General features: G+C 36.2%; 1 protein-coding gene across 2 annotated transcripts; it reads right to left on the bottom strand.

The window, feature by feature from the left end:
* Positions 1 to 573: 573 nt before the first annotated feature.
* On the bottom strand, positions 574 to 21260 carry Pus1 (Pseudouridine synthase 1). 2 transcript variants are annotated; one of them, XM_089240134.1, is made up of 11 exons: positions 21175 to 21260; positions 19476 to 19612; positions 15337 to 15452; positions 11393 to 11631; positions 8450 to 8578; positions 7499 to 7577; positions 6582 to 6627; positions 5214 to 5381; positions 3419 to 3538; positions 1697 to 1767; positions 574 to 765 (listed from the first exon to the last, which is right to left on the bottom strand). In XM_089240134.1, exons 1-11 carry the CDS (start codon positions 21206 to 21208, stop codon positions 594 to 596), a joined length of 1311 nt encoding a protein of 436 aa, XP_089096260.1. In that variant the 5' UTR covers positions 21209 to 21260; the 3' UTR covers positions 574 to 593. The 2 variants fall into 2 exon arrangements, with proteins under 2 accessions (XP_089096260.1, XP_089096261.1); XM_089240135.1 differs by having other exon boundaries at positions 574 to 755.
* Positions 21261 to 25801: the final 4541 nt, after the last annotated feature.

The raw sequence follows: 25801 nt of genomic DNA, 5'->3' as shown, positions 1-25801 counted from the left end.
TTGAGCTATTTAGCACATACATATATCTAGTGTTTGGTCAGAATATGATATCTCCAAAAAATGGATTTTTGATCTAAAAGTAAGTCTTGCTAATTATAACTAGATGTGAGATAAATGCACAAATACATGCGTACAGCTAAGCAACATGCTGATGTATGATATTTTCATTTGTATTTGTGTGTATGCTTTGTTTCTGATTTTTTAATGACAATGAAAATGCTTGTATCTCAAAACTGTGATTTTGTGGAGTTATGTTCTGACCAAACACCACAGATATATATCATACGCAGATATATCATAATGCATTAAATTCTACGTAAAATTTACTAAGAATAATATGAAGAAAAATTTATTCAGTCAAGTATCACAAATGTGTTTTTGCGCATTTGCAGCAGAAAACATGGAAATTGGTAAATTAATATATTTATTCTGAATCCAAGAAACGCGCTCTTCATCCGTTAGTTTTTAAAATAGTGATTTACCACATTATGTTGCTTACACGATGTTAGGTACCATAGTTATAATGCGAATATAAAATAAATGTAAAATAGATTTGTCATAGAAACTAGGACATTGAAAAAATAAAAAATATTTTATTTTACAAGTACATCATCATTCTTCGATTCATCATTGTTTGTTTTGTCTTCATCGCTGTTATGCACAACATTTGATTCAGTCTTTTGATCTTCATTCTGCTTTTGTGGTGCTTCGGGATGCCTGATATCAAATGTATGATGTGGAAGAGTTTGTAGCCACTGTAGCATGCTATGGTAAGTTAAGCTTATAAACTGCACGTGCGAATACCAGTTTCCCGTAAGTGCTAATGTAACCTTTCTCTCATCAATAATCTGTTGCATAAACGTATAGTTTCAATTTAAAAAGGCTCAAAAGGCATTCAAAAATTACCCTGTGCCACTTTTGAGGGTGAAAACACAGAGCATCACAAAAAAAAAAAAAAGTTCACATGGTCCACTTATCTTTCAAGTAGAAAGTTATTGCCTTGTATCTCTCCTGAGGCAAACAAAAAACAGTTCCAAGTTTCTAAGCGCAATATTCGTTGAGATCAAAAATCAGAGCAAAGTTGAGAAAAGAACAACACAAATAAGGAAAAGGAGGTTGTCCATAACTTTTCTCAGATGTTTTAATTCGTATATCTCACAAATATTGCACTTATAGAGACATGGAATTTTTTTCTGTTGGCCTCAGGGATGCAGGGCCAAAACTTCCTAATTGAAGGACAAGGAGACTGTATGAAAATTTAGATTTTTTCATTTCGTGACACTGTATTTTCACTCACAAAACTGGTACAGTGTAATTTTTGAACATATTTTGAGCATTTTTTTTAAATTGAAACCATACCTCTACAACAAATGGTTGATGAGATAAAGGCTGCATTAGCATTTACAGGACACCCTATATACGGTAAGACCTTAGTAATGACCACTTTTAACGTCAGTTTTTAAACATCATTTACAGCATAATTAACAAATTGAACCCCCCTAACTTGTTAATTAAGTCACCTCACTTATGCAGTAACTTTTATTCAATCCCCACAGATGGCATTATATCAAGGTCTGACTGTATATATTATACTGTATGTATTCCAATACATGTTCTACAAAAAAATTGTAGAAAAATAAGACAGACTACAATTAGATCTTAATTAACAAATCCTGTTCATAGAAAATAAGGATACACCCTCTCTTCTTTTTCTGTATTGACAATGTTCTGATATACATTCTCTTCTCTAAATTTGCTCACAACTTCCTGAAACATAGAAACATTCACATATTTATAATTAACAACATCTTTCCCATGGCTAATGACTGCACTGATTTGGTATATAATACATCGTTGAAACAAAAAAAAAAAAAGGCAAGATTTGAAAACGATAATAGCAGCCAATCATTTGCCTGATGCAATGTTCTGAGTAGACATCCACAACTCCATGTTTTGAGGGAAGGCATCAAATTTTTTAACAAGAAAACTTGGCTACACGAGTATATAGGATAAGTATTCTTTCCGTATTCTGCTTTTCTTAATTTAAATTGCGACTATTTAACAGGGCTAATACAATGATATATATATATATTCAACCCTTTTATACCTGCAGAAATGTGAGAAATAATTAGCAAACCAGCAAAAAATAAATAGTAGGCGAAACAATTTGCAGACTGACAAAAAATAAGTAAATAGGGAAAATAATTTAAGGTTGGGCAAAAAACCGGGAAATAATTTGCATACTGGAAGTAAATATAATTTGCAGACCTTTTAATGGCTAAGACCATAAAAACCAATGTAGAGAAGTTTTAATATTTAACAAATCTAAAATCATGTAGCGGCTATGTGAATTTGTTGAAACATTTTGCATACCAGAAAAGGTCTGCAGCTAAATAAAAAATTTATTTAGTAAAAAAAAAAATCGAAAATGGGGAAAAAAGCTTTAGCAAAATGCTGAAATGCTGAAAATTGAAGGATGTCTACTCATTTCATACCTCCTGTATGCATTTTTGTGAAAGTGGCTACTACTTCTTTTGCATTTTGCGAAAAATGCGACCACAGTTTCAACCCGATGCAGACCAGCGCTTGAAGAACACTGATACACATGCATCTCACTTCATAAACATTCCTCAGAGCAATTTCTAATGATTTGATACTTGTGTATTCAGGGGTCTGTCCAGACTTTATTTTGTAAGGTCCTGTTTTTGTGAAAATTTCCCTTATTTTAAGAAAAATATATAATTTTGTGGGAAGCAAAGTAATCTAGTTAATCTACCACAAAAGAAATGAAATTCCAAAAATTTATGGTTTCATTAAGTTTTATTTCATGAAGGGTCTGAAAAACAGACTCTGGCTGGACAGGCTCGTGGTAATATGTAGGGCCTTAACGTATTCATGATGTCAGAGTTATGTATGTTTCGTGTTTGAGAACAGCTGTCACCTAATTTCTATATTGGTAGATGCCTCAATTTTCATGCACATGTGTTTGAGGTCTGCGTACTACCTGTGGAGATACTTTATCAAACAGAAGAATAGTCATTAAATAAATGTTAAACAAGATAATAAAGGAACCGATATCAAATCACACTTTCCTAAATTGTCTGAATATACTTTTAAACATTGATTTGGACAAAAAAATTGATAAATCCGGCTGTTGAACCTTGGGAAATTCAGGACATTTTCATTAAATGTTTGTGTAAATTATTAACACTCACTTCAAGATTCATCCTAGAACTCCGAACCCCCCCCCCCCAAAAAAAAAAAAACAAATGAACGCTCTGCCAGTAATATTTTTACACCTGAACCAATGAATTACAGGATCAGAAAAAATAAAATAAAAATGTATCATCACTTAATTGAAAATATTCATTGAAAAATTTTTGGTCAAGTGGTAGTAATATTTAATTAAAAATCATACCTGTACATGAGACCATATTAAGGGCTCGTGCATACCATCTCCACCATATTTCTTGTTATAATAATCATAATGTACTTCCTCCAGCATGAGACCTAATCCAGGAGCTTTAGGAATGTCTATCTATTCAAAAAATAAAATTAGGCATTAAATACCAACAAAACATACTCTCTGCTTATATTATACAAAAACGCTCAAACTGTTATAAGAGAGAGAGAAAGAGGTGAAGAAGTATACAGTATAGTACGAGGGTTTCAACACCTGGTTGATGCTTGCTTAATAAGTGGGAGGATGTGCGTTTGATTTCCCACAAAGGCAGTTGAATTTCCTTTCCTCAGATTTATTTTTGCATTAGCCAGCAATTGAAACCTTCAACCTTTGCAGTAATAACGGAGAGTGACATCATCTTCAGATAAGTCACCATCTGGTAGCAGTGTCAGCTACATGAGCATTTGTGTGAATTAAGACTGGCTGTCTATGTACAGTTCTGTTCAGCACACACGAGCTCAAAGGAGAGGGGGCATTTGTTGCCTTTGTAGTCTAGTGCACTCACCCAGCAAATGAGAGAACATGAGTTTGATTCCCTGCAAGGGCAGTTTTATTGGAAAAGTATGAAGCTCTCTGAAGTTAGAAAATTAACAAGTGTCAATATGGAAAAGGCAGTGAAGGATTTCGAAAAGGAAATTTAATCGATAGATACATCTATGGGCGGAAAGTGGTAGGATATTGAGTTGCCGATTGAGTTAACAGAGACAGAGGATGACTAACAGCTTAAAATGAAGCGACTTGGATTTATTTTGAATAGATTCTAGTTAGTGTATATTAGGCAGAGTATGGGGGTCCCAGACTTCACAGGCAAGTGAGAGTACAGGAAGGATATAGGTTTAGAAGCAAAGATGTCTGAGGTGACAGGTGGAGCTCTTAAGGTTTCAACGAAGAAAAAGTTTTTGGAGACATTTATGAAAGACGTAATCAACATGGAGGTTCCAATGGAGAACAGCAGAAATAATTATGCCCAGATATTTATAATAAGAAACCTAGTTGATTAGAGAATTATTGATAGACTAAGAATGCACAGTGGCTTCCATAATTATGCCAGTAATTCGCTCCAAAATAGCCGATGTAAGCCTGGGTTAACTTTTCCAATGGTAATGTCCCTCCCACCTCAAAAAGAAAAAGGAGGCAAATTCACAAATTTCCTTTATTATTTTCGATTTATTAATATCTTTGATGCAGTTTATCAGGGAAACATTTCTCACCAAAAACATAACATCAAAGGCTTTCAAATTTTGCTAAAAATGTATCTAGTTGAAAAAAAATCATCATAGCAAAAGATGACAGAAATGCTGAGTGACAAAGTAAGGGGCGAAAGTCTGGGTGTTACTGCATAAAGAAAATTGATCGCCTATTATATGGTGTAAAATTTGATTATTTTGCTAAAACATCTTTATATAGTCATAAGGGGAATACAGTTTCTTCAAATGAGGAGGGACGACGACGACAGAGTCTACCCACCACCCTGTATACAGTCAGTTCCTTACATTAGATAAATGTTTTTCAATGAGCTCTTACCTAAAGACTTGTTGGCTCGCAAAGGGAACAAAGCAGAACTTTTGCTTGTCATAATTCATTTTCTTCACTTTCATTCCAATTTCTGCTTTCTTCTAAAACACAACCCGAATTACCTCTTAGTATGCCCCTAACCCACCCACCCCTTCCCATAGATCCCCAAGGGTCGGCCAGCTTTTGAAGATCACTGCTTCGCAGTGCTTAGTAATTGCAAAAGAAAAAAAATTACTCTGTCTCGAGTCCAGATTTTATCCAACATTTCAGACGTTGACGTGAGCTTACGAATCACAGATATCGCTAAACCGACCATCTTTCTGATTTGGTGCAGCATAAAGCTCTGTCCCTTGATCTTGATTATAACAAATTCCATCCCGTCTAAAACAAATGGCTGACCACACTGAAAAAAAAAAAAAAAAAAATTCTATATTAACGACAGTAAAATTTAGATGTATAATTGAATTTTAAAAAAAGGTGAAATATTAAGATGAGTTCAGCTACGTTGTGTAGATAGAATATGTTAACACAATACAATTTATTTATTTATTTACATTATTTGTGAATTGCAGGCAGGCCCTTACATTACAAAGAGGGGGGGGGGGAACTACAAAAAATAAACAAAAACAGACAAATGAATAAAATAAACAAGCAAGTAAAATAAAAGAAATAAAACTACTGAAGTAAAAAATGAAATAAAAATATTCTACAACTATTAAGAAGTGTACATGAAATTATATAAAAGAACTAAATTGAGAAGTTAAAACCACAACGACATACCAGTAGCTGGCTCAGAAATGATAAAAACAGTGAAAATTGCCTCGAAAAAAAAAAAAAATTAAAAAACATAGCATTGAAGATGCGGGAACAGATCATGGTTTTTTTAGGGAGGCTTTGCAATGATAGATCGTAGGATTCGTTACAATCCTACTGGGTAATGAGTTCCATATTGCAGGCTGTGCCAATGAAAAATCTATGGTATCTGATGAAACAAATATGGCTGTCGTGGCCATCATACAAAGCAAAATTCAAAGTGTTCACGTTTACTGGCTGAGATGGTGTAAAGCGTTGTCATTCGATGTTTCGTTCGCACGAGCGACGAACATTTTCAAGAAATAAGATCTTGCATAATGGCAGGAAAAGGATACTACTTATGCCTTCTCCGTGCCTGAGTCGTACTGCTTCACCAGGATTGGTCAGGTTATCAGGAGAAGAAAACTTCATATGTATTAATTTGTATGTTGGCTCAGGCTTGCGATTTTGAGAGGGTTTTAAAAATCCAAGATATATTGAGACCGCCGCTGTAAGGGTCCATGAAAAATCAACTTAAGCCCAAGCATCATAAGGATGAAAAACCCAGGTTTACAAAATGTGAAGCCACCATGATACCACATGAATGAATAGTGGTTATTTTTAATAAAAATGAAAACACAGAAAATGATAATACAAAAAATTAATTTTATAACATAAAATATTTAACTATTTCCTAAAAAAAATATTTTTAACAGAAAAAAATTTATTAACCAGTAATTTTTGTGTGTGCATATGTTCAATCAAAATATAAAATCACATGTATTAAATTATGGACATTGCAATGCCTTACCTCACACGACATGATGTACCTTTTGCAGCTAGCATCGTTAGGCAATCTAAAAATAATACATGAAATTAAATATTAACAAAAGAAAATTTATTCTTCATAGTTCAAATTATGAAAAAAATAATGCTAGTACTTTGAAACTTTTATAACTCAGATTAATATCAATTCTATAAAAACTTCAAAACAACTCTTATGGAGAGTTATTTCGAAGAAAGATTTTTTTTACAGCAAAGATATTTTTACTTACACTACTATTTTTTTATACGCTTAGATATTTCAGTGCTGTGGATTATGAGCACATTTAAGAAAGAAACTATATGCTTGTATAAACCGAAGTAGTACCATACATACTCGCCATAATTTCCCGCATATAATCCCCACATGCAAATCTTGCTCTACTTTGAGGGGAAAAAAGGTCTTATAATCCGCATGAGCAAATTTCATTCGCCAATTGTGAAATCTTAAGGAATGAAAGAGGAAATTCCTGCTTAGTACAACTTACTTCTGTGGTTCCAACTTGTACCAATATGCATGGGGAATTCCCACTTATAGTGTTTTCAGATTGTCTTTTGAAAAACATTGTAAGCAGGATTCAATGGTTGTGAATGTTGGTCAGAATTTGTTTAGGAAAAAAAAATGCAAATTTTCCGACTAGCATTCATAATACACCATTTGTTATTTTTCTTCAATTATTCTCTATAAATTATTTTGAAATAATCATTTTCATTACAAACTCTCAGAAAATACAATTTTATTCCAACAGAAGGATGTGTTAGGAAATTGTGAAATGGAATGTGTTAAGTTAGATTTGAACAGAAACTATAGAGTTCAATTTTTTTTTTTTCGTTTGACTTTTTTTTACACAGTAACTTTAAAAAAGCAAGATAAATCTATTTCCAACAAAATGATATCTTACCAACCTTCCTGAGGTGAAATTGTAATAATTGTGAGTACCGATATATATTTTCAGGAACTCATTGACTTCTGAAATCCTTTCACCTGAATAAAAAGAAGAAAAAATAGAGAAAATTCAAAATGGAACTTTTTTGAGAAAATTATGGTTTAAAGACATCATAGCAAACTGTGGTGTCTACAATTGAAGATGTTCTCTGAGTCGGCAACAGCCTTAACCACTTATCAGTTATACAAAACTGTGGGGACATATTGATGAAAGAATGAGAAAATGATGAAAGAACATACATATGTAACATCATTGTATTGTGTGCTCACTATGTGCATGGGTCATTCCCAAAAAAGTGTACAAACCCTTTCTGACACTATATATACAAACATGACAACATATGCTTAAAGCCAGTCAGTAGTGATGAATGTTCAGCTTTGCCATGGGGGGGGGGGGGGTACCCCCAGGATAAGTACAACAATAAAAAATATAATCACTCAAAAATGTATTTTTCTCTAAAATTTTAATTCTAAGTTCATTGCACTATGCAAATGAAACAGAGTCCGGACCCGTCCAACAACTTCTATAGCAGAAAGCCTCTGCACAAAGTTTGTGATGTCACTGATGGCGTCCATTTCAACCTATTGTCAAAGAAAGGTAAAGATTTTGCATACGCTAGCCTGCTGTATCCAATGGCTACAGGTGAAATGAAATGACTATAATTTGAGACAAATTTTATTTTGAAAATTCAATTTGTGAAATTTTCATTCAAAAATGTAGAATGTCAATTTTTTTTTTTGGGAATGACCCATTATGTTTATCTTATTTTATTTGAAAACAGACTTTTATCCCCTAAAACAAAAGTACTCAAAATATAATATAGGGACTTCACTTTTAACAAAAGTACTTAAAATTTAAAAATTTAATGCCTGAAAAAAGTTAATACCTGAATTAAAAAAGTTATTAATACCTGATATTCTGTAATCATAGTCAACATCACTTGTCGAGTCACAGAATGCGAAAGTTGGCGTCATATAAGAGTATGTCCGAGCATCACAAGCTATTTTTGAATCAAATGCTTGCGTTACCCTTTTGATACCTGCAAATAGAAATCATAATGACTATGCAGGAGTTTTAATATCGATTCTAGAACTATTATTGATGAATACAGCATAAACATGAACGAAAATATTGAATTTTAATTAAAAATTATTTTGGGGGGGGGGGCTGAAATGTTTTTCCATGTTTAGCGTAGGTTTTTTAAACTAGAAAACGATCGATATTTGAACAATAACTTTTTAATCTCACTGGTAAAATGTATTTGGAATACTCAAAAATAAAATAGTTTAGTTCTATGCAAGGCTTTTTCTAAAAATACTAATTCTGATGAATGGCTACAGTTCTATAGAACTAATATGGGACAATTTATTGCAATGATTCTGAAGATTAATATTGTAAATATCGATGGGCTGGTTTAAGTTCAGCAACAACTGAACAACTTAAAAAATTGTATTTTGGACTTATGTACACCATGAACGAGAATGGTGGAAAAACGCCTCTAAAAATATACCCGTGACACCCCCAACTCTGCTTATATGTTCTCCATTGCAATTTAATGTAAGCCAGACTACCATTAAGTTACATACAAAGTGAATCTTTAAATCGCTGATACATCAAAAAAAAAACCAAAAAAAAAAAACCCAGGGAATTTTGAGTTAGTGCCATCTTGAAACCAATATGATTTTTTTTTTTTTTAAATAAATTAAAATTTGAAAATATACCCATGAAACTAGCTTAACGAATAGAAAAAAAAACACTACATCCAATAACCGGTGAATTCATAAGGTCGGGAAAGGGGGGTTCTGAGAAGCAGGATGATTGAATATTAGACAAACATAATTAAAAAAATCATCTCTTGCACCTAGTTACTTCAAAAATTCTCCCATACAAACAACAAAAATAGAAAATAAAGGTTTTTAATCCTCAATGTCCATTTTGGTACATACAATGTGTATTGTCATTACAGGGGAGAGATAGTTAAGAATCGACCATATTATTTCTCTGATCTGGGGTTCCTGCCAGAACTAGCCTGACACTTTTCCGCAGGCTACTCAGTAGATAGAATGATAGCATGCCTGCTAGGGTTGACATGTATCAACCTTCTATTAATGATACTTACTTTATTTTCCTTTTTTCAACCTAGTCATGTCTGCTCACCAAGTCTACCCCAACAGAGCGCACGGTGGAGCTCCAACAGCACAGAGTGAATTCAACTTATATATTTATTGTTTTTAAATTTTACAATACAGATCATGGAATATACAGAGGCATATGTACAGTGATGGGCGGGGAAGGGTAGAGTTAGGTTAGTGTGGACTTGCCACTAACTTACTTGCCAGCCCTGCCCAGGGTGGCCAATTCAAGAGTTAAAAAATCTGTAGGTTATCCTGTGATGATGCATTCTGCAAAAAAACATGTCAAACAAATAAAAGGGAAAAATCAGGGATTTTTTTTTAATTTTGACCAGTGACCATATATAAGTCCCATTTTTCTGGGATGCATTTTCCCTGTTCTGATTTTTTAGCAATAATTACCCAATTTGCTTACATTAACCATCATATTTGGTGACAATTATAGATTTTTCTTACTTGAAATCCTGATTACCCATATTTTCGCTCACAAAACGGGGTCAGCCTGAAATTGCAAGGACTGGAAGAGTATTTTCTTTATGGATTTTCCATTCAAATAAAGCTTAATTTGATGACTTTTAGGGGTTTTTATATGAAGATACGAAAAATCAGAAGGCTTCCGGGTAAATCAGAAGCATTGGGTGATGGCTTGGGTGACCTATGGTGGCAAGTAAGGATACCCAGCAAATTTCAGAAACGGGAGGTGAATGAAATTAAACTAGAATGGGAGGATCACAGCATCATAAATCACAGTCACCTTGTATAAATACAATAACAAACTAACCATAACTCTCGCTCTGCCGTCTGTTCCCATTAGGGCTATCAGCCAGTTATTCAAAAGAATGTGGGTCATGAAGGTATAAATACATTGAACATTGAAGGACCGGACAAAAAATACAGTCAAATAAATACCTATAAATACAGTCAAACTTAATAACAACAGCAATTCAGCTATTGCATCAATAATTAGCTGTCACGGCTGATTCCCATACATAATAATGTGGGTGAGCCTCGCTCATAATCACCATGAAAACGCAACAACCTCAGTCAGAACAACAAATTTTCTGTCACTTTTGCTTCAGTATATATGGTGTTTCACTCCCAAGGAATTACTAAACTTAGAGCTCAGTCCATTGAGGAAATGTTCATCTGTTGTTCTATGGTCTGTGTACAAAACATTCTCAATCTTTTTATATAAATGTTCTGTTTTGTTTGTGAAGCTTATCATAATTTACATTATTCAATAAAATGAAGATAACTTGCATAATTTAGAAATTGTGTCATGTAGAATTCCCCCCCCCCCCCCCCAGATGCATTTGAAATCACAGCAGGCTTGTTGTAGCATTTTATCTTCTATCAAGGAGATAAAAATGAGCAATTACTGGTGATTTCACTGGAAATTAGCACTTTTTCGGTAAAAATAAAAAGATATCCTGTATTTATGATCCTGATGTCCAGTATTTTTCTTGCTAAAATATGGTCATAGTGAAATAAGAAATTCAAATTTTAATAAATCAAGAAAACTTCATGTAAAGTATTTGATTGCATTTGATTATATTCTTTTATACTTAAAATGTCTTGAAGACAACCTTGGTCACAATGATATAATTTCGTGGATTATTCAATGTCAGTTTGACACTATTATATTGATCATAAAATGAAACTGAATCAATTTTTGATTCAACGTGATTAATTAAAAAAAAAACCTTCACTGCAATACTTACACAAAACTCGGATTTCTGGTGGTAGATGATGATTAACTTTAGCAGGGAAAGTCTCACAAATTTCCTTGATGGGGATTTTTAATGAAATGACTTGACGTATCGCAGACACTCCTTTGTCCGTCCTCGCAGCCCTCTGGAATTTCATAAGCTTGGGATCATCATGCTCTTGTTGTAGAATGATACCAGCTTTCAGCATCGCTTGTAACAAAACTGCTTCTATGGTCGGAACAGTATTATTTCTGCAAGTTAAACAGTGCAATAGTGTTATGAAAATTCGAGAGCAAAAGGTTTATATTCTCTTAAAAAACAACACATCTAACAGCAGATTGCCTAGTAGATAAGACCGGAAATGCAGACCACAACATTAAACCCACCCAGCAAATGGTCAGAAGATCTACAAGGGTCAGGCGACCAGGGTTTAAGCTACGGTGACATTTCTTGCAAAATGTGAAAGAAAATCTTAGAATGTGAAAGTAGCAGCAGTCACTTTCACAAAAAATGCGTATAGGAGGTACAAAACGGGTAGACATTCATCCATCAATCATTATCATTTTAGAGTCACCAACTGCTATGAATTTTCCATAGTTTCTACGAACAGCCTCAATAAATTACGAAGCTAAGAACACTTTCAATACTGCGGAAATTGGTTTAAAAAAAATCAGGTCTGAGTTTCTTGTGTTTTACTTATTTTATTATTATTTTTTAAATTACATTGATCTTTACCATAACGATAAATTCGTATACGCACATGAGAAAGTTCGAGAGAAGACAAACTCGGAGCAGATTTGTTTTGTCTGTGCGCAGAAGGAAATCTGTAAAGCCGCATCTAAACCCACAGCTTCACTCGATGTCCAACCATGCAAAAATCTGGTTTCCGTAAAAACGCCCCACGATGTGGACTAAACACAGGTTTTTGAGTGGTTCAAAGTGGTGGAGTGGACAGATTTTTCATGGCGGGTCCGGACCCAGCTTCATCTGCATAGTGCATGATCGAGCTTGCAGAACTTGTGTCGGAAAGAATGTTTCATTGTAGGAGCTGTAAGAGTTCTGATATGAGGAAAACAGAAATGGGGGGTCTAGGGTTGCAAGATGTCTGTATATATGGTTCCCGTCTGTGGTTGCTAATTACACACCCCTGTATATATGGCCCACAAGGGTGTATGCAGGTTGGAATTGCATTGAACATCCATGAATTATTAAGTGATTTAGCGATCTCTAAAATTGCTTTGGAAGTTGGCTTGAGCCGTCTAGGTTCCAGTGCCAATGAGGTGCTGTATTTAATAAACTTTTGATTAAAATTAAAAAAAATTAAATTTTTGAGTGCTTATTTTTTTATATATTTCACAATGATTATGTTGTCCTAAAGGGGTACCCCCTCAGACAAAGCTGAACATTTATCACTATTGACAAGCTTTAAGCCAATGTTCGCATGTTCGCTATATAAAGCTCTCTTTCCCATATTCAATATTTGCTAAAGGAATTTTTTAACTAGCTTAAATCCAGTTTGCCCCTCCCCATTTGTATAGGCCTATATATTGTATAATTATATTTTTCCCATGTTTACTTGGTGCCATCACATCATGCATTGGTATGCTCTAGTTGTATATAGTTACTGTATCTGTGCGTTTTATTTTATTTCTTATTTCATGTGTTATTGTTATTATTCTCATATAATAGAATCTGGAGACAGGACAAATTTATCTGAGCACAAAATTTGCCTTCAATCAGGGCAGTAATGAGAGGGGAGACTAGGGGGGGTTCAGCCAGCACCTCCTAGAGACAGAAGGCCTCCGCAGTCTGCTTGTGACGTCAGTAAATAGTCCATTTTCCCTCAGAAATATTCAGGGGAAAAAAATTCCCTGCTCGTGCCAGTATCATCGATGCAAAGAAAAGAAATGACCAGGCTCAGAATTGGCGATTTCTATGCCCCACATCCAATCATCATGCGGTATTTGTGAGCCAATCAGGAAGATTCTACGCTGAAATAAGAAGAAATGAAATAGGATGCTGTGTTTCAAAATGTGGCAAACTTGCTAGGTAGTCTGAATGATGTTTATGGCAAACACAGCAGAGGCCTTATATCTCTAGGAGGTGCTGGTCCAGCTGCCGAGTGGGGTGATTATTGTACTGATCAACAGTAATAACACAATGCTCAATGGCAAATGATATATCAATTCAATTACAGACTCCAGTTTGGGATAGGCTGATGAATAATCTAGTTGTGATTAGTAACACATACATGGCAACCTTGGAATCAAGCCTCTTTTTAGTGGCAATGTTCAACATCAAGGGGAAGGGGTTCCCCCGAAAAAAAAAGGTAGCTTTTTATTTTTCTTCAACTTGAGAAAAAAATTGTAAAATTTGCATTTTGTATCAAACTAGCAGTAATACTTGGCGCTTGCCCGGATTTTCTTCATGTACTGAGAACATTGAAAATACGGCAAACCATTGTTTGGGACCTTCAAAAAGTTGCTAGAAAGTTTTTTGACCTTATCAAGCATTTGCCTGATTCTGAGGAACTTTTTTTTTAAAGTAGCCAATTGTTTAAGTTAGGGGGGGGGGGGAGGTGTTTGGAACACATACAAAATTTGCCAAAGATTGCTATGAAATTGCAGATTTGTATATAACAGACACACAGAAAATAAATTATAAATATATAGATGTCAAGTATTTTTTGAAAATGTTCACCACATTGTGTAAACAGAACATTGAAAGATAAAAACTTTGTCACATCCGTCCGACCTGAGGAAACTTTGAATTTCACTTCATATGATGGCCATGAAAGCATTGTTTGTTTCAATAGCTTATTTATTAGTCAGTATCTTAATTAGAGGAATTTTCTAAAGATGAAAAGCATGGTTGTCGCCAAAAATTTCTTTTACAAAGAAACGATTGACCTTTTTTTATGGGAGGGGGGAAATGATAGAACAGACTATACCATGTAATTCCATGTGCAGGGTTAACTCTGAATAATCTGCAAAACTGAAGGGGGTGACAGACGAGCCCAAATGGAACACAAAACACCGTATCAACATTGTCCTATCTCCAACTGTTTGAGTTATGGCAGAATGTGTGATGGCTTAAGAAAAATGTGTCATGTCTGAAAAAAACATTAATTTCTACAGTTTCCAGAAGACTTACAGCAAAACTAAGCGCATATTTGGAAAGAGCAAAAAAAAATCATGTAAGAGGTGTCTTACCACCTCCATCTGGACATTTAACACAACAAGCTACAAGCACTGAAAAATTGGCTGAGTGCAAAATTAGATTGTTGTCAAAATCTACTAAAATGCCTAATTTGACAAACAGAATTTCAGCGATGTATTGCAAACAAAAGGTTAAATCCCCCTCGCCCTGAATCAGAACACTGATATGGTTTGTTGTAGGCTCTTTTGAAAGCTAGCGCAATGGACAAGTTTGTAGTGAACTTGACTGGTGGTAGCTAGAAGGGGAATTGGTGGTTAAAAATTTTGGAGACATTTTGATTTTGCCAATCATCCAGCACTTGTATAGCTCGCCATTAAATCAAGCATAAGATAGAAAAAAGGGATACCTTATAAAATTTTTTCTGCTCTTTCCAAATATGTGCTTAATTTGCATGTATGTCTTCTGCACAAATTCATGCTTTTTTAAACTTGACACATTTTTCTTCCATAATCAGCTTCCCCCATAACTTGAAAACGGCTAGAGACAGCACAGGGTTGCTATGATGTTTTACGTTCCACTTTGACTAATTGTTTATCCCTCATTTTTGTTCAGCAGTTTATTCACAGTTCACCCTGTATATCGGTCATTATTTCGCAACAGAACTAGACCCCAGGTCCACCTTCTCGCTATGGTCTCGGTTAAGTGAATCTGCTTTACAAAAACAGGCAAATATGGTGAACGCAAAAAAAAAAACCATCACCAGACAAAAATAAAGAAAAAAAAGAGAATTCATTCACCTTTGCATTCCATAATAGTTTTTCCCTTGATAACATAAAAGCACCACAGCCTTCTTTGGTTTTCTGAACTTGTTAGTGAGGGGAACGGGCGTATCATCAGACTTTTCAATAGGTTCCTTAAAAAAAATTACATTGTATCACAGTTTATACAAAAGCAAAAGTTTTGTTTTTCCCGAAAATTTTATAAACTTCAACAGGTTATAAAAATTGAGTATGGTGAAATCTTGGTAAAACAATATTCTGCGGACCACGAAAAAGTAAAAAATATTGTTGAAGGGATTATAGTTGTACAGAGAGGCATCACCACGCCACTAAATTCATGCAGATTTTGATATCTTTCACCTCATCAGTCAATATTACGAGAAAACATTATGAGCATGCACCTGGAAACATCAGATGCATATTTACAGGTCGGCTTAGCGGGCTATAGCCCAAGGCGGCAAGTTCAGAGGAGCGGCAAATTTGAGGAATGAGTGGTAAAGAAAACGATTAGAATGGGGAGAAGCATGGTAAAAAGTTTTATAGCCAACAAGCGATATAAACCATAAGTCTGCCTCTGTCTAGAGAGCAAGACACTAGGTCAGTGAGTGATCCACAGTGTTTGCAAGCATATCAGTGAACAAAGGAGTATGCACTCATGTGAGATTTAAAAAAAATGTGCAAGCACATGAGGGAGTAAAAGAGTGACCAAGGGAGCAAAGAACCTGTCAGTGAGTGACCAAAAGAGTTACTGAGAAGGCAAGAGACAACATCAGTTACCAACCACAAGTGTGTCTGAGCCTGAGAATGACCTGTAGATCGAGGGAACAAGTCAATGACTGACCAAAGCAACATGTAAGCATGTAAATGATAAAAACACCTAGAGAGCAAGGTACTATGTCAGTGAGTGACCAAAATAGTGGCCCAGGGAGTGTAGGAGCATGGGAGTGGACCTAGAGATCAAGGGACCATGTTAGCAAGGAGATTACCAACAGAGAACAATAGAGAACGAGGGACTAAGACAGTGAGTGACCTAGAACGTGTGTGAGCATGTAAAGTGACCAAACAGTGTGACCAAGAGACAGGTGTATTTACAGGGGCTGGAGCCAAGAGGGTTACGGCACAGGGCTGCATATAACCACAGGTGGCAAAACCATATATACACCTCTGGGCTCCAGTGTGTTATTGGGAAAAATAATTTTGAAGAGTTATTTTTCACTCTTCTCCAAAATTTTCGTTAAAAACAGAGAAATAACTTTACTAAGCAAAAATTAGCTATAATTTGAAGGAGTATTTTAACTCCTAAACAAAACTTGGAGGAGTAAAATTTAAAACAGGTGGATCGAACTACTTTTTGAGGATCATCTCCCCCAGAAGTTGCCTAAGCTGAATTACTGTCAGGTAGACGCACCATGGTGACCTGTCACATTGAACTAATCTGTTAATTCTTATGGAACACCATTGCTTTGTCCCAATCAGATGGACCAGTTGTACTAACTGGAGCCTATGCACACCTTGCTACCAATTGTTGTTCTCAGCTGACTGGACCCTACAGACTTTTGCCAGACTGGACCCTATTATCTTGTAGTTGTAGATCGCTCTTTGCAGCCAACCGCATTATATGGGTTCATCGCCTCTGGCCGGACAGACCATATAGACTCATCATTGACCGTTCTTTCTCCAGACCCGTTGAACTGTTTATCACTTGTCAACAAGCGGGCTGACTACTTGCGGACTTGTCTCGGCTTCTTTGAATTCCTTATTTCATGAAAAGGTGGAAAACTTTTCTGTTCAGCATTATTTGATTGTTACGAAACTTAGCTGCTGTGGAGGTCGAGTGATCATGACGATGGATTCGCATCATGAGATTCTTGGTTCGAGCCCCACTTGTATTAGGCTGAAGTTGGTTTTCTGTGGTTTCCAACTTTGAGCTGTGAATGTGAGCCAATCTCCCCGTTGAAAAGTCTCGCCACAGAGAGCAACAGGCCTACAACTGTACAAATATTCAATCATAACACTTCACTCATAAATTTCAGCACTGAAAGATTCAAAAACACAAAACTAGATACGTGTTGACTGTTAGTTACTTAAAGACACATACTTCTGGCACAACTCAATCAGTAGTTAATTGCCCATGGCGATAGACCAGAGTTATACTCGGTTTGAATGAATGTTAAGAAACTTAATAAATTGTTTTGTTCTTTGCCTGGTCACATCATAGGCGGAGATACACTCGGAAGTCTGGGGGGGGGGGCAAGATGATGTCGATTCATCGATACATATATATATACACTGGTGAAATAAAGAGAATTTGCATATTTTATCGAATTTCATGAAAAGAACTGAACTGAATGTAAAACCACTGCCTCTAGACAAACATGCAAATCTTGTTTGTCAAATACGTAAGCGTAAACGTGTGTGTAGGCGGAGCCAGTAGAGAAACAGGCTTTATAAGCACACATAAGTTCAGACGCATTTCGTTCGCTAGCATACCTCGGCGAATTTCTTGGTGTTATTTTGCAGCAATTGGTTAATTTCAAATTGTAACAGTAAAAATGAGTAACCACCAACGTTTAGGTGATGGAATGAGGTGGCGAATTGTGGGGAGGCTAGAAGCAGGCCAATCTCAAGTCCAGATATTTAGAGAGTTTAATTTAACGCCCAGCGTTGTGTGTAACTTATGGAAACAGTTCCAGGATACCGGATCCATCGAGAGAAAGCCTGGGCAAGGTTGTCCAACAGCCATGACGCCCAGAAAAGATCGCCATATGTCGATTATAGCGAGGTGTAACAGGAGTGCTACAGCTTCTCAGCTCTCACGTGACTTGTATGCAGCCACAGGAACCCGTGTATCAAGGGTGACTGTTTCCAAAAGACTTCATGAGAGAGGGTTGTTTGCAAGAAGACCTGCTGTTTGCGTCCCGCTTACTTCTACGGACATGAGAATCCGTTTATCATGGTGCAGAGAGCATAGAGATCGGAGTATGGATCAATGGGCGACTGTTCTCTTCACTGATGAGTCCCGGTTCAGCCTAAGCACCGATTCTCATCGTACGTTCATATGGAGAGAACCAGGGACCCGCTACCTACCCTCCAATGTATGCGAAATCGACCACTGTGGCGGAGGAGGTTTAATGGTCTGGGCAGGCATCATGTTGAATGGCAGCACACCTCTCCATGTCTTTGAAAGAGGCACTGTGACTGGTGTGAGGTATAGGGATAAGGTCTTGGAGCCCTATGTTTGCCTTTTCAGGGGTGCAGTTGGCCCTGAGTTCATTTTAATGGACGATAACGCGAGGCCACATAGAGCTCTTCTGCTCGACGATTTTCTAGAGTGTGAGGATATTCGTCGGATGGATTGGCCAGCCAGATCTTAAGACCTTAACACTATAGAGCATGTCTGGGACACTCTGAGGAGAGCAATTGCAACTCGCAACCCCCCTCCGGGAACCATCTAGGGAATGAAAACACTGTTGCTGAACGAATGGGACCAATTGCCACAGTGTTTCATACCTTCCGACTCCAATGAGTGTTACGCACGAGCATGCGTGTGTATTACAATTATTGAATGGTTATTTGTTTTGTATTGTATCAAGGTATGTACATATCAAATTTCATTAAAATCGGTACAGTAGTTCTAGAGATAATCGAGCAAGTCTGCAAATTCTCTTAATTTCTTACACCAGTGTACATTAGATCTGTCGACTTCACCTTTGATGCTGGGGGGGGGAATCCCCACCCGTATCTCCGCTCATGGGTCACATAATATATACGTATACAAAAGTCCTTATTGCAACTAAAACATCGCAAATCTGATGTGTGAATCACACATCCATATGCCTATTGATGAATACTGCCTGACACACATACACACGAAAATGATGCTTATTATAAGAACCCGCTCACAAGTAGCCTATACATATAAGGTGGTGATTATATTTAAACGAAAACATGTAAGATAGTTTTATTATGGAGATCATTTGGGCTTCATCATATCGGTTGATGAAACAGAACAGTAGTGTTTTAATTACTACTGTGCATGGCCAATATAATGACCATGACTAATGCATGGTCATTATAACGTCTAATATCGAAATATTTTAATTGCATGATACATTTATCGTATAACAAGAAATGAGTGCAAAGATGCAAAAACATACATTATCTCCCAGTTTAATCTTTTTTGATTCATTCTCAGTTGCACCGGGATCAGCTTCTCTCTTCAATGTACCGGAGTCTGACATCTTGACCAGTGCATCAGCTGCGATCGACATGATTCTTCTAGAGCTACAAAAATCTGCAAGTACAAGATAGAAATTTCACTCGGAGCAAAATCATTGAGATGCTTCATTTATGACAACAAATGTAATCATGATCCTCTAATGTTGGAGAATTTAAAAGGGGGAGGGGGGGGGGAGAAAGAAAACAGGACATGATTGGCTCAAAAGAGCCTATGTACCGTCAGCAAAGGAAAAGGTGAGAGTCCGCGCCACGAAAGAGAAATAATTTTTAGGTGTGTATAGAAAAATGAGAATTGAACAACGATAGAGAATAGCAGCAGATATTTGTTATTATCCAGAAGAAAAGAAAGAGGGAAAACAGTGTCAATTTTTATCTGCTTGAAAGAACACCCCAGAACGACAAGGTGTACAAGAAATGCATACAATATATATATACACATATAAATTAAAAATACATTTCAACACAACAATAGGTGCACACGATGACCAGGAACCTCGTTCTGTAAGCCACTCTTTCATTCACTCACGAGCTTGCAAACTCACTATGTCACTCATTTGGTCACTCATTGACCTAATCCTTAGTCTCTGCAGAGGCACATTTATTAAGGGTCTTACAAATTTGCTGCTCTTCTCCCATTCTAATTATTTTCTTAGCTATCCATTCCTCAAATTCAGTGCTCCCTCTAAACCTGCTACACTGGGCTATAGATCGTGAAGCTGCGGCCTCCCGTAAATATTCTATTGATCAGAGTGTGTCTCATAATTCCTACTAGTAATGGAAAGTGACCAAAAGAATGACCTAGAGCAGCGGTTCTCAACCGGTGCTCCATGGAGCCCCAAGGGCTCTTTGTGCAGCTCCCGGGAGCTCCGCGGCGACTCTAGGAAAATAAAATGAATCAGTAAATTTGATAGATAAGTAAATAAGAGAGACTTACAAGGTTTTGCTATAAAAATTATGTACCAGAAAGGGTTCCGCCATAGAAATTAGACACTGAAAAGGGCTCCTCGAGTAAAGAAAGGTTGAGAACCGCTGACCTTAGAGAGTAAGGGACCAGGTCAGCGAGTGAACAAAAACATGAGTTTGAGACAGGTATTTTTACAGAGGGGGGGGGGCAGGGCTCGGTGGGCTTTGCCCAGGGTGGCAAATTTGAGGAAAGGAATGAGTAGTCAAGAAAATTAGTCAACTGAAAGAGAGAGATGGGTGGCAAAATTTGTGTAGCCCCAGAGGCAGCGCAACCATGGATCCGCCGCTGGTAGTACCTCTTCCAGTTCAAGTACCAAACTGGGTGAAAGTACACAATTTTGGATCCACAATCACAAAAAAAAACCCTCAAAATTGGCCAAGAGAGATTCTCAAATAGTGACATAAACAAACTTAAGAGCCAATAAAATTACGGTTGCATAAACAAACCTAGCCAATGAGATCCTTTGAATAAGTAATAAAATAAACATTGTTTACATTGGATAGGTCACACAAAGCACGTGCTTCAGCACATAGTATATGATGTCTATACGGTATATAACAACACAACGATAAACAATAATTCTTTACTAACAATCAACAATGATTATAACAATAATTAAATATCGTAACAAAACATGTGCAATTGAATATTACCTAAATTCAAAAGTCGACAGACACAAAACAACATAACAAGCGTTTATTCGGTTTTTATTATCCATAGCAGAGTTGCCAGATCTAACCAAAATCATCTTTGAAAGTAGCCCGAAGTATTTAAACTAAATATGGTCAGTTTGATGTTAATGCGATTTGAAATCCATGTCGGAATACTGTAGTTTTTGTTGCCATCTATCTGGGAACTTGAGAACTATATTATTAAGTCACAAACAGAAAAAAGAAAAGCTTATGCTGCCATCTATTATTCAAAAAAGCAAACTAAAACGACCAACTAGTACTACTCTGGAAGCATAGCTGGCAGCAAATTCTGAATGATCCTCACCATATAGCTGATACAGGCTACCAGGGCCACGCCTGTTTTCTCCTTCGATTCCACTCCCCCCCCCCAATACTTCTCTGATTCACTTCACAACTCTAGTCCCATCTCTTTCTCTAAAGCTCTCTCCTAAATCTTCTAAAAAAAATCTAAAACCCCACTCTACTGGCCCCGATGGGATCTCAAATCATATCCCCAAATTCTGCGCAGATGAAATTAGTAATTATCTCCTCATTATTTCCAACGTCTCACTGAACACATCTAACCTTCCCTCTGACTGGAAAATTAATAAGATAATTCCCATCCATAAAACAGGTTCACTGCCCCACCCCTCTTAATTTTAGACCTATCGCAATCACCTGCTCTTGCTGCAAGCTCTTTGAATACATAATTGCCAAGGAAATCCATACCCACCTCGACTCGACTAACTTTTTCTTTCCCAACCAACATGGATTTAGATCAACGTTATCTGTATCTACCCAGTTAACACTTTTCATACATGACTTATCAGACACCATTGACGGAAACCTTCAATCCGATATCATTTTCCTAGATTTTTCTAAAGCATTTGCAGGGTGCCCCACAATAAACTCTGAAATCTCGGACTAAATGTTCAACTTCTTAAATGGGTGGAGGGCTTCCTCATTAACCGTAGCCAGTTTGTCTCATTCAAGGGCCAGAACTCCCCATTTCTACATGTCAAGTCTGGTTCACCCCAGGGTTCGGTCCTCTCGCCATTACTATTTCTCATTTATACCAATGACCTACCCGACTCCATAAACTGCCGTATCAGACTCATCGCTGATGATTGTGCCATCTACACAACAGTATCCAATCTTTCCGACCAAGAATCTCTCCAACACAACCTTAACATTATTTCCGAATGGTGCTCAACCTGGGAATTGCACCTGAACTTCTCAAAAACTGTTTTTTATGAAAGTTACCCGTAAAAGAGAGAGAATTCACCACGATTTCCCTTACACGATAAACAGTTCTTTGATCTCTGAGGTTTCCCATTTTAAATACCTGGGGATTATAATCTCTTCCGATCTCCGCTGGAATCTTCACGTTGATTATATCTTTATAATAAATGTCTCCAAAAACTCTTTTTCCTTCGCCGTAACCTGGAATACTCCACCCGTCATGTCCGTCACCTGTGCTACAGACAAATTCTTCCTGCTCTCTCTTATGCCTGTGAAGCCTGGGACCCACGTACCCAAACCAACATAGACAAATTAGAATCTATCCAAAATATAAGACCACTTCATTTTTAACTGTTGGTCTTCATCCGTCTCCATATAAGAACTCAAGCGCCAACTCAATATCCAACCTCTCTCCTCCCTTAGACTTATTTCTCGCTTAACTTTTCTTTTCAAAATCCTCCAGGGTTTTTTAATATCGACACTTCCAATATTCTAATCAAACCCTCACATTTCTCTGTTAGACTGAATCACTTCCAAAAATTACAGTCATAGGCGGAGATAGACTTGAAAGTCTGGGGGGCCCCGTAATTGGGTTCTGAGTAGGGACCAGTAATTGGTTCTGAGCCAACGTTTTGAGACATATTGTGAAGGTCACGTTGTGCTAAACACCAAAGCATTTTCCTCATTCAAAAAAAAGAATTTATGAACAACATATGAGATTTTTTTCTATATTACTACAAAGATAACGAAAGTGTAGATACAGCTTCTGCACAAAATTTGTCCAAAAGTGCATTTTCTTTTAAATTTGTCTTCTTCATTTAATGAAGAAGTACACTCGTGTAAGAATCAGAGGACGAGTACACTTTATGAGGAATGGGGGGGGGGGTCTAAGAGATTAAGACGTTAGCTAAAAGAAACCACACGCAGGCTGTCCAGTTAATAAACATCCCTTGAATCTCTCTATAAATGCATTTTGTAAGTGTTATTTGATCTTTTTAAAATGTATAAAAGTCATATTTCTACGTAAAAACGTATTTGGTTTCGATTTCTTCGCTGTTAGAAACTTGCTGCAGTAATCCAGTGTATAAATGTTGTTTTAAAACAATTTCTCATTTCGTGGGAAAAGCTTTTCAGGTCTACATTAACAACTGCAGTGGAATTTAACTGCTGGCTGCTTATCATGATTGATATTTTTCTATCGAAATTATTTGCTTTCAAATTATACATATGTAAAGATCGAAACTGCTTGTTAAAACTTTTACAATCAAGGCAGTGGAGTTCTCAACTTTTAAAACTATTGCGTTTATTTTTCTCTTTATTTTGCAAAATGATATTACATATCTTGTTATGATTGTAAAATTCTGTCAAATCAAAGATCTTGCAATTTTTTTTTAAAAAGTGTGTTGATAAATTTCTTAGATTAAAAATGTTCTCAACCATACTGCAGATCTAAGTTGGCTATTTTTTAATTCAATACAATGGACTCTTAAGCATAACATTTGTTTTCAATTTTTCTTTACGGAAATTGACAATTTACGTTCACACTGCGACATGATCTACGGTTTGTTTTGACCTACCGGTTCCCTACGAGAAGTTTTAAGAACAAATTGAGGAGCTTATTTTCAAAAGGGAACAAACATTTACATTTTTTTTTTCGAAATTTATTTTTTATACGGTTTCTGAATCTTTGGGATGAACTCTAACGGATTATGCAACATGGTTTATTCCAATAGAAATAATTTTGACAAAAACTACAATGATCTAAAATGATTCTACAAAAACTACAGCAGTTAGTTGTTTATGCAAAAACGAAACATATCCACTTCGTTCATTCATTCCGGTATCTTTTGGTAGAACTTCTCGATAACGGTTACCCATAAGACAGAATTTTGACCGCTGACGAGGAGTGTCCGTTAATGGAGAGTAAAATACATTGAATCCCGTCGACGTAATTCAAAAAAGTGTCCGTTATGGAAGATTGATCTTGTAGAATGATTGTGTTTCTTATGTTACTGACGAGAGGGCAGTGAGGGTACCCTCCTGGGCTAGGTAAAACCTTCTGGAATCAACAGGTGGTAGAAATTTACTATTTTTCAAATTTGACCAGCTCAAACTTTAATCAAAAGGAACATTTCCACTAATTTTCTTCAAATATTCAAATGTATAGATAACTCTCTTGAATGTTGATCAAGAAACATTGCACTTAAATATTCTTCTTCCATTCCTATATGATACATGTTGGGCAATTTTAAACTTTTGTGAAGCAAAGGTATACGTTTTTTACGACTGCTGTAATTTTATCAAAAGAGGAAATGAACGCTTTTAAAATAAACTCTTTAATTGACGATTATTTTTGGGGTTGTTCCGTATTTCTTCTTAAAACGATCCCAATTTCTTGCATTTTTCTTCGATAAAACATGAAATGAACTTTATAAATTTTCATATTTTATGAAAATTTATAAAGTTGCTCAATCAATCCCTAAATGTTCCCAACGGACATGGGAACTCTTGTATCAATAAAATTAAGACTATGGACCCCTTTACAGAGGTGTAGCAGCATCTGATAAACATTTATCACACACACACATTTGGCATTATAAACACAATTGCTCAATATTTTGATTTTGGATAAAAATAGAGTTTTAAATAGAGGCAAACGAGGCAATGCCTTGAGTCTCACATTTTGAGAGTCTCTGTTATACAAGAAAGTTACATTTTTGTTGCTTCATTGAAAAATCCGGCTAATTGAAAATAATCTGGATGAGATCAATCCGTTTGAAGGTATGTTGCACTCGTAGATTTATTCTAATATGCCTGTTGAAACAGAAACCAGGCTGAGCAAACAATCAAGTTTGAAAAAAAAAAGTTTTATGATTAGCCTGAAGGTACATGAACTAACTCATCAGAAAAATCCTCAAAATATCAGGCTGATTGGAAATTACTAAAGAAATTTCCAGTTGAACAAGTGCATTGTGTTGCAAAATGTCCAGGTTGTTTGCAATAAGTAGGATTTTAAATTAGTCCGCGACGTATGCATAATACGTATTTTCATCAAACACATCAATTGTTCAAATTGTATTAATGTAAACGTGAGTTTGTGTGTGGAAATATAGTTATATAGAAATATCAAACAGGGTTTCTTCCTATTGTAAACTATAGGATTCACTTCGCAATTAAGAGGAATGCTTTACTGCATCTGAATATGAGAACTCAATGCTCTTCAATCCTCCAATATTACGCGTAAATATTGAACACACGATAATACCGTATAAAACAATCGACCAAAGCGGATGCGAATATTAGAGATGCACACCCACGAACATCCTAAAACAAACAACCGTGAACAATAAACTAGGTAATTAAATTG

The sequence above is a fragment of the Pholcus phalangioides genome, unplaced genomic scaffold (genome assembly GCF_987345545.1).
Source record: "Pholcus phalangioides strain wild (caught in Gottingen) unplaced genomic scaffold, Ppha-v1.0 ptg000012l_1, whole genome shotgun sequence".
In the NCBI taxonomy this organism is placed as follows: domain Eukaryota; kingdom Metazoa; phylum Arthropoda; class Arachnida; order Araneae; family Pholcidae; genus Pholcus; species Pholcus phalangioides.
This window is presented reverse-complemented; position numbering and strand designations above follow the sequence as displayed.